The sequence below is a fragment of the Pelobates fuscus genome, chromosome 6 (genome assembly GCF_036172605.1).
Source record: "Pelobates fuscus isolate aPelFus1 chromosome 6, aPelFus1.pri, whole genome shotgun sequence".
NCBI classification, from domain to species: domain Eukaryota; kingdom Metazoa; phylum Chordata; class Amphibia; order Anura; family Pelobatidae; genus Pelobates; species Pelobates fuscus.
The window spans coordinates 6659766-6670022 of record NC_086322.1 but is presented as its reverse complement, the minus strand read 5'-3'; the positions used below and the strand labels follow the sequence as shown (position 1 = coordinate 6670022).

Sequence of the window (10257 nt, the reverse complement as noted above, 5' to 3'; positions counted from 1 at the left end):
AATTTTTAGTACACATTGCGTATTTAGCTTATGTGTTATTACTTTACAGTGTGTGGTCATTGTGTGTGTAGTAGGTATGTCAGGTAAAGCTGAGTTTTAGGTGTAGCTCCATTAAATACTACAATTTTAGGATTTGTGCCATAAGAGGCCTGCACACCCCTGCTTTCATCCTTCTCCTAATTATATGTACCTCAACTCTGGTTAACCGCTAAGATAGAAAGGTTACATAGAAACAAAAGGGGTATGTAAGGGGGGGTTCACTCCAGTGACTCACTTGAAACTGTGAACTCATTTTGCATCTTGCATATCTTTAACTAACCTAATTAAGAAGACTAAAATGGCTGCTTTGGGCCAGATTTCCCTGTGCTCCCTCCGTCCAACCCCATCCCTGGTTGGGTAAATTAAACATAGCGGTTTAACCTTTTTAATGTTAACGAACAGAGAGGAGAGATTTGGAGACAGACGCTGCATCTTATAATGACAGAGAGGCTGACATGATGACATGTTCAGGAGGGTATGTTAACCTATTAAGATATTTGCAAGCATCTAGTTTCATCTTATAAACTCTGATTTAAATTATTCTAATTGATTTATATGTCTATATTTATATTTTTATATAATAAATATCTAAAAACACAAAACTTTATTGCTTCCAAGGCAATCCTTATTTTATTTTTTATTCTCAATTTTTTATATATTTTAAGTAGAGGATCTCTCACTAACTATATAAAATTAAGATATCTGTATGGTCAGCCCTGCTATGTTCTATGCTTTAAGACGTTATAGTGGTAAATAGGGGAACCAGCTGCGGTTACAGTATGAGTAAAGTGCACGTGATGAATATAGAGATGAGGGAAGTAGAGAAGAGCAATTAAGATGGTGTCAGCAGAAACGTGAAAGTAGAAGGATAGATAGATTTTAATAATATAAGAAGTGAGGATGAAAGTGAAAAATAGGTTTAGAGGTAGGGAGATTTGAGCTGTTAAAATTATAGTTGAGATTAGATGGTTAAAGGGTTAAAAGGTATTCATTGCGGGAGTTAGGGTATTTCAAGTGTGAAGGGGTTAATGATTGGTTTGTCAGGAATGCCAAGTACAAGTGCGATTTGTTGTGGGGATGAGAGGGATTCCCTGCTCTGGTGCGTTCGTCTATGTTCGAGAAATTTGGCCAAATATAGACGAACGCAGCAGAGCAGGAAATCCCTCTAATCCCCACGACGGCTTACACTTACCCCCATGCTAGAGAGCTGGTCATAAGTGCGAGCCATCGTAAAACAGGTAGGTCATAAAATTAGTGCCACCTGTAATTTGAACTATCTATAAATGTAATGAATGCCCTGGGGAGGGCGGATGGGAACCAATTTTCCAGAAATGCTACTTTTGCTTATGGCTTTTCCTGCACAATTTGGTACCTGTGGTATCTGTGTTATCTGGGGCTCAGGCTGAAATAAAAAATCTGGGGTTAGATAGGGCAGATATTGTGGCTAGGAATGCATTGAGGTGTTAAACACAATTCAAGGAAAAAGCAGATGAGAAAGATTTCAGATATAAAGATATGAGGAAATGGTAGAGATCAAATTGATGATAATGGTTGGTGATAATGGTTATAAACAGTAAACATCATAAATTAACACGGCTTTGAATGCAGAAACACTAACAAAAACAAACATTTAAAGGGACACTATTGTCACCAGAACAACTACAGCTTTTTATATTTGTTCTGGTCAGTATAATCATTACCTTCAGGCTTTTTGCAGTAAACACTGTATTTTCAGAGAAAATGCAGTGTTTACATTACAGCCTAGGGATTCCTCCACTGGCCACTCCTCAGATGGCTGTTAGAGGTGTTTCCTGGGGTAGTGCTGCACAGTGTGACTGACATTCAGTGTCTCCACCTTCTGCATGCAGACCATTAAGGTTCCTCATGGAGATGCATTGATTCAATTCATCTGTATGAGGAGATTCTGATTGAACAGAGTGGTATTTGTCCAGAGATAGGCAACCTTCGACACTCCAGATGTTGTGGACTACACCTCCCTTAATGCTCTTGCAGCTATAATGCTGGCAACGCATCATGGGATGTGTAGTCCAAAACATCTGGAGTGCCAAAGGTTGCCTATGCCTGTCCTAGGGATACCTCCACTGGCTACTCCTCAGATGGCTGCTAGAGATGCTTTCTGTGGCAGTGCTGCACAGTGTGACTGGCATTCAGTGTCTCCACCCTCTGCATGGAGAAACTGAACTTTACTCATGGAAATGCATTAATTAATTGTGCTGATTCTGCCCTCATCTGCCTCCTTGACAGTCTCAGCCAATTCAGTGTTTTCCTATTTGAAAGCATTGTGATTGGCTTTTGATCAGCACTTCTGATGATGTCAGCAAGGCTGGCAGATCAAGGGCAGAGCCAGCAGCAACATATTGAAATAAAGGTATGATTGTGCTATATTAAAAAGGGCAAGGGGAGGGTTGGGGTGCGGGGGGGGGGGGGGGGGAAGAGTATGTAACGGCATCCCGGGCATAAAAGGGGTTAAAAGACATTTAGGAGATATTTCCTTCCAGATATACAAGCAGCTACTGTAGACACCAATCCACCGAACCGGAGAAGCATCAGAATGCCGTAAACAGCCAAACCCGAACCATTTGAATGCTGTAAACAGCCGAACAGGAAAAACCATAAAATAGGTTTACACTCCTAGCAGTCAAACTGGAACAGCATACAATAAATCCCCCCCAAGCACGAGACAAGGCTCCGTTTTGAAGGTCAAGCAGTGAACAGACAGAGATGTGGGTTTATTGTTCTTATATACACATTAGTAGCACCCACAGGGTTTTGGAAAACAACCAATAAACACGTACAATACACTCAGACACTCCCACACAAAATCCTCCCCTCTGCCTGTGATACAATTACCTTACACAATGGGTAATGAAATTATCACAAGCAGAGAAATACAGTTTTTCCACATTATTCATAACTTTAAAAGTATGCATCACATTTACATTTTCAGAATCAGCATACTCCAAATACAAACATATGTCAAAATCATACAAATTGGTCCAGTGGTTCAAAAGATAGTTTGTAGTCCTTTGTGACCAAATGAAGCATGGCTTTTCTGCCCAAAACCAGTTCCACAGAGTCTTCTATCCTGGAGATAATTAGGAAGTAGAGATGTGGTAAACATAAAATTTTCCGTTCGCAAACGGCGAACGCAAATTTCCACAAATGTTCGCGAACGGGCGAACCGACATAGACTTAAATAGGCAGGCAAATTTTAAAACCCACAGGGACTCTTTCTGGCCACAATAGTGATGGAAAAGTTGTTTCAAGGGGACTAACACCTGGACTGTGGCATGCCGGAGGGGGATCCATTGCAAAACTCCCATGGAAAATTACATAGTTGATGCAGAGTCTGGTTTTAATCCATAAAGGGCATAAATCACCTAACATTCCTAAATTGTTTGGAATAACGTGCTTTAAAACATCAGGTATGATGTTGTATCGATCAGGTAATGTAAGGGTTACGCCCGCTTCCCAGTGACAGACCAAACTCCCCGTTTAACGCACCGCAAACAACCGCAAACAGTCCATTTGCACAACCGCAAACTCCCCATTTGCACAAGGTTGGATACCAAGCTAGCCATGTTCTGTTCCTTGTCCTCACTGATGTCATTGAAGGTCTCTTGCTCCACCCAGCCATGTACAACACCAAGGGTCCCCGAAAGGTGACAACAAGCCCCCTGGGATGCCTGCTGTGTTTGGTCTTCCACCTCCTCAAAGCGACCTTCTTCCTCTAACTCCTCTTCTTCAGACTCCTCTCTCTGCGTTGCCTCTCTCTGCGTTATTATAAGGTGTGTTAAGTAGTACTATTCCTATCAGTTTAATCCCTGGTACTATCAGGGGACGTGTATATGGCATCAATTTTAGGAACCGGGAGATGGAAAAAGATGCTTGGTTGGTCCTCCTACTTCAAATTTGGGGCACTGCACGTGTAATCTAATGTGCCACCAGATAGGAGTGGTGTGTTAATTAGTACTATTCTTAGCAGTTTAATCCCTGTTACGTCCCCTATCAGGGGACGTGTATATGGCATCGATTTTAGGAACCGGGAGATGGAAAAAGATGCTTGGTCGGTCCTCCTACTTCAAATTTGGGGCACTGCTCGTGCAATCTAATGTGCCACCAGATAGGAGTGGTGTGTTAAGTAGTACTATTCTTATCAGTTTAATCCCTGTTACGTCCCCCTCATCAGGCCTTTTTTAGTCGAATGTATCGCCCACTGTCAGTCCCTTCGGGATCCATCCCTCATTCTTCTTAATAAAGGTGAGGTAATCTAGACTTTTTTGACTTAGGCAACTTCTCTTCTCAGTGACAATACCTTCTGCTGCACTGAAGGTCCTTTCTGACAGGACACTTCAACGCGGGGCAGGCCAGAAGTTCTATCGCAAATTGGGATAGCTCAGGCCACAGGTCAAGCCTGCACACCCAGTAGTCAAGGGGTTCATCGCTCCTCAGAGTGTCGATATCTGCAGTTAAGGCAGGTAGTCTGCTACCTGTCGGTCGAGTCATTCTCTGAGGGTGGACCCCGAAGGGCTGTGGCGATGCGTAGGACTTAAAAAGCTCTGTATGTCCTCCATCAACAACACGTCTGTAAAGCGTCCTGTCCTTGCCGGCGTGGTCGTGGGAGGAGGAGGATTGCTTTCACCTCTTCCCCTGTTAGATTCCCGTTGTGCTGTGACATCACCCTTATACGCTGTGTAAAGCATACTTTTTAATTTATTTTGGAACTGCTGCATCCTTTCCGACTTGCGGTAATTCGGTAACATTTCAGGCACTTTCTGCTTATACCGGGGGTTTAGTAGCGTGGACACCCAGTACAGGTCATTCTCCTTCAGCCTTTTTATATGAGGGTCCCTCAACAGGCACGACAGCATGAAAGACCCCATTTGCACAAGGTTGGATGCCGAGCTACTCATGTCCTGTTCCTCGTCCTCAGTTCTTCCCCCCAGCCACGTACAACACCACGGGTACCAGATAGGTGACAACGAGCACCCTGGGATGCCTGTTGTGGTTGGTCTTCCTCCTCCTCCTCAAAGCCACATCCCTCCTCTGACTCCTCTTCCTCACAATCCTCTTCCAGCGTTGCCGCAGGTCCAGCAAGCGATGCTGATAAGGCTGTTTGTGGTGGTGGTGGTGACCATAACTCTTCCTCTTCATGCTCATCTACGGCCTGATCCAGCACTCTTCGCAGGGCACGCTACAGGAAGAAAACAAATGGTATGATGTCGTTGATGGTGCCTTCGGTGCGACTGACTAGGTTTGTCACCTTCTCAAAAGGACGCATGAGCCTACAGGCATTGCGCATGAGCATCCAGTAACGTGGCAAAAAAATTCCCAGCTCTGCAGAGGCTGTCCAAGCAGCCCCAGTCATACAAATAGTCGTTAACGGCTTTTTCTTGTTGGAGCAGGCGGTCGAACATTAGGAGTGTTGAATTCCAACGTGTTGGGCTGTCGCAAATCAAGCGCCTCACTGGCATGTTGTTTTGCCGCTGGATATCTGTAAAGTGCGCCATGGCCGTGTAGGAACGCCTGAAATGGCCACACACCTTCCTGGCCTGCTTCAGGACGTCCTGTAAGCCTTGGTACATATGCGCAAAGCGTTGTACGATCAAATGACACACATGTGCCATGCAAGGCACATGTGTCAACTTGCCCAAATTCAATGCCGCCAACAAATTTCTTCCATTGTCACAAACCACTTTGCCGATCTCCAGTTGGTGCGGAGTCAGCCACTGATCCACCTGTGCGTTCAGGGCGGACAGGAGTGCTGGTCCGGTGTGACTCTCTGCTTTCAGGCAAGTCAACCCCAAGACGGCATGACACTGCCGTATCCGGGATGTGGAATAGTACCCGGGGAGCTGGGGTGTGCCATTGATGTGGAGCAAGATGCAGCAGCAGAAGAGGACTCAGCCGAGGAGGTTATGGAAGAGGATGGAGTAGGAGAAGTAGAGGAGGTGGCAGCAGGCCTGCCTGCAAGTCGTGGCGGTGTCACCATCTCCTCTGCAGAGCCACGCATTCCATGCTTGGCAGCCGTCAGCAGGTTTACCCAATGCGCAGTGTAGGTGATATACCTGCCCTGACCATGCTTTGCAGACCAGGTATCAGTGGTCAGATGGACCCCTGCCCCAACACTGTGTGCCAGACATGCCATTACTTCCTTTCGAGTACAGGTTGGGGATTGCCTTTTGTGCAAAGAAATTTCGGCCGGGTACCTTCCACTGCGGTGTCCCAATAGCTACAAATTTTTGGAACGCCTCAGACTCCACCAGCTTGTATGGTAAAAGCTGGTGGGCTAAGAGTTCAGTCAAGCCAGCTGTCAGACGATGGGCAAAGGGGTGACTTTGTGACATTGGCTTCTTATGCTCAAACATGTCCTTGACAGACACCTGACTGTGGGCAGGTGAGCAGGAACTGTTCAAGGCGAGAGACGGAGTGGCAGATGGTTGAGAGGGGGCAAGGAGGACAGCAGTGGTTGACCTGGCTGAAGATGCTGGACCAGGAGGAGGATGGCGGCTTTGAGTTTGTGTTCTGCTTGTACTCATGTGTTGACCCCATAGGTGTTTGTGATGTGCGATCATGTGCCTTCGCAAAGCAGTTGTACCTAGGTGGGTGTTGGACTTCCCACGACTCAGTTTCTTTTGGCACAGGTTGCAAATGGCATCGCTTTGGCAGAGGCAGACACACCAAAAAAATGCCACACTGCTGAGCTCTGCAATGACGGCATTCTGGTGGTGGACACATCATGCGTTGATTGGCGTGCTGTCTGGCTGACCCTGGGTGCCAATGCATGCTGTCTGACTGTGCCACTAGCTCCTTGCGACGACCTCCCCCTGCTTCCAACTCATCTCCTCCTCCTCTCTGTCTCCCCATCTGAACTTTCCCCCTGTTCTTCTTCTCTTCTAGCGGCCACCCACATGACATCCACGGACGCATCGTCATCATCAACCGCTTCACTTGTATCTGACAACTCAGCAAAGGAAGCAGCAGCGGGTACAACATCATCATCATCATCACACCGTACGTCCATGTGTGTAATGCTGCCTGACTGAGACATATCCCTGTTATCTACATCCTCTGGCAATAATGGTTGCACATCACTCATTTATTCCAACTGATGTGTAAATAACTCCTCTGACAGATCAAGTGAAGCGGCTGTGGTGCTAGTGTTGGTGGTGGCGGCAGGCGGGCGAGTGGTAACTTGAGAGGTGCCCGAAGCTAATCTGGAGGAGGATGGTGCGTCAAGGTTCCGAGCGGAAGCTGTAGAAGATTGGGTGTCCTGTGTTAGCCAGTCAACTAAGCATTATTCTAGGGCCAAAGGGAATCACAGCACCCCGACCACAACGGCCCCTGCGGGGTGGCCTACCTCTGCCTGTCATTTTTTTTTTCGATTAGTGGTACTATGCGTGCAAGCTACTGTGACAACAGATATGAGTGGCACTGTGCACTGGCAGAAGTTGGCAGAGTGGACGCTGTAGGCCTGACACACATGCTTGCAGACAACTAACTGCTATTCAATCTATTACAGTCAAAATTGTATTTTTTTTTTTAAATGTACAGTACTGTTACACCAGATATGAGTTGCACTGGTGTGACACTGTGCCCTGGCAGGCCCTGAAATGCACACGTGTGAAGGAAACTGACTGCTATTATTTCACAGTCAAATTTCTAGTTTTTTTTTTTTATTTACACTACTGTTACACCAGATATGAGTTGCACTGGTGTGACACTGTGCCCTGGCAGGCCCTGAAATGCACACGTGTGAAGGAAACTGACTGTTATTATTTCACAGTCAAAAAGTGTTGTTTTTTTAAAATGTACACTACTGTTACACCAGATATGAGTTGCACTGGTGTGACACTGTGCCCTGGCAGTCCCTGAAACACACACGTGTGAAGGAAACTGACTGCTATTATTTCACAGTCAAATTTCTATTTTTTGTTTTAATGTACACTAGTGTTACACCAGATCTGAGTTGCACTGGTGTGACACTGTGCCCTGGCAGGCCCTGAAACGCACACGTGTGAAGGAAACTGACTGCTATTATATTACAGTCAAAAAAGTGTTTTTCTTTTTTTTAAATGCAAGCTATTGTGACACCAGATATGAGTGGTGGCACTGGGCAAGTGGGCACAGTATACGCTCTGAGCCTGACACACACGCTGGCAGGCAGGCAACTGCAATTAGATTACACAGAAAAAAAGCAGACTGATGTTCTAGCCCTAAAAAGGGCTTTTTGGGAGGCTGTCCTTACAGCAGAGATCAGATGAGTCCTTCAGGACTGTAGTGGACACTGAATACACTAGCCTAGCTATCGATTTCCCTATTAAATCATCAGCAGCTACACTGTCCCTCCTCTCACTAAGAATGCAGCTTCCGAATGAATCTAAAATGGATGCTGTCCAGGAGGTGGGAGGGCCTGGGAGTGAGGGTCTGCTGCTGATTGGCTGGAATGTGTCTGCTGACTGTGAGGTACAGGGTCAAAGTTTACTCAATGATGACAAATAGGGGGCGGACCGAACAAGCTATGTTCGCCAGGAACTATTCGCCAGCGAACTATTCGGGACATCTCTATTAGGAAGTAATCCAATTATCTCCAAGGACAGAGGCAAAACTCCATTAAGCACATGGCAGTAAAAAGACAGTAAAATACAATAAAATACGCAAGGTTACATTTATTACATAAAATACAAACATGCAACATATCCCCAGATAGCTTAGGTCTGAGCACAAATTATTACTGGATGGCGCTCAGACCACACACATACAGTTCAATTGCCATGGAGCCAAAGTCTTTCCCATAGTCTTTATACAAATGGGCTCCATGGCATATCTATCTGGGGTATCACCGCTCAAACAGGGCAAGCACCGAATGACCCGGCTTTCATGTCTTTGCAGGGGAAAATCAAGCGTTTCAACATGGGGCCATAGTCTAAAGGCAGCAGGCAGGCAACCAGGCTCCTCCAATGCACAGTGGCGAGCTTGGTCTCATCACAGGGTAGATGGTGGATTTGGCACTATCTTTGAGTTCCTGACCCTATAGTGTTTCTTTAACAAAACAAGAGTTGGGGATAAAGGGTGCAATAGTTATCAATTATGCAGTAATTTGGGGGTGGAGGTAGATAGGCATACAATTGACAAGATAAATAAAAAGTTGGGTTATTAGGGCTCATTAATTAGGCAATATTTGGGTTATCAAAATCTGTCAAACTGTTATCTCTCTCATGTCTCTTAACTTGTTCAGTCATGTATGTATGTATGTATGCATGCCTGTATGTATTGCATAGGAACAATATTAGGGTTTTTGGGGTTATGGTATGGTATGGTAAAATGATTAAGTTTTAACTAATTACTTTTTCAAATCATCTCGCCACACTAAATCAACCTAAGGCCTTAGGGTTCACTCATATAACATGTCTGTCAGTTATATAGAAACATAGAAACATAGAATGTGACGGTAGATAAGAACCATTCGGCCCATATGCACTGCCCAAAATTCAGGCAAAAAATTTGGTTTGGTTTGGTTTGGAAATTTGAGCAAGTAGAAAAATTTGTCTGCTTCGGCAATTAGGACCAATGGCATTCGATTCGGCACTTCCTAACTACCGAACTTCGGCGATTCAGAACTTCGGCAATTCGGAACTTCGTAAGCTTCCGAATGTCCGAAATTGCATGAAACTAATTGTACATGTCTAGTAAGTGGTTGTGGTGGCAGTCCTGGCTATGGGAGCCCCCTGCTCATTATGGCCCATAGCCAGGACTGCCACCACAACCACTTACGCATCTATAGGGATCCCAGTGCCCAGGCTGCCACCACAACCACTTTCACATCTATAGGACTCCCAGTGCCCAGACTGTCACTACAACCACTTACACATCTATAGGGCTCCTAGTGCCAGGACTACCACCACAACCACTTACACATCTATAGGGATCCCAGTGCCAGGACTACCACCACAACCACTTACATATCTATAGGGCTCCCAGTGCCAGGACTGCCACCACAACCACTTACACATGTGGTGCCAGTCCAGTGCCCGGACTGGCACCACAAACACTTACACATCTGTTGGGCTCCCAGTGCCAAAACTGCCACCACAACCACTTACACATTTGTAGGGCTCCCATAGCCAGGACTGCCACCACAACCACTTACACATCTATATGGCTCCCAGTGCCCAGACTCCCACCACTACTACTTAT

At 45.7% G+C, this 10257-nt stretch overlaps 1 protein-coding gene across 1 annotated transcript in view; it reads left to right on the top strand.

Annotated features, from left to right (window-relative positions):
- Window positions 1-337: 337 nt before the first annotated feature.
- The window catches only part of LOC134615258 (vomeronasal type-2 receptor 26-like), a 53712-nt gene continuing 43792 nt past the window's right edge, over window positions 338-10257 (top strand). The window contains exon 1 of the mRNA XM_063459746.1: window positions 338-396. Coding sequence (XP_063315816.1) covers window positions 338-396 — 59 coding nt within the window. The remainder of the gene's footprint in view (window positions 397-10257) is intronic.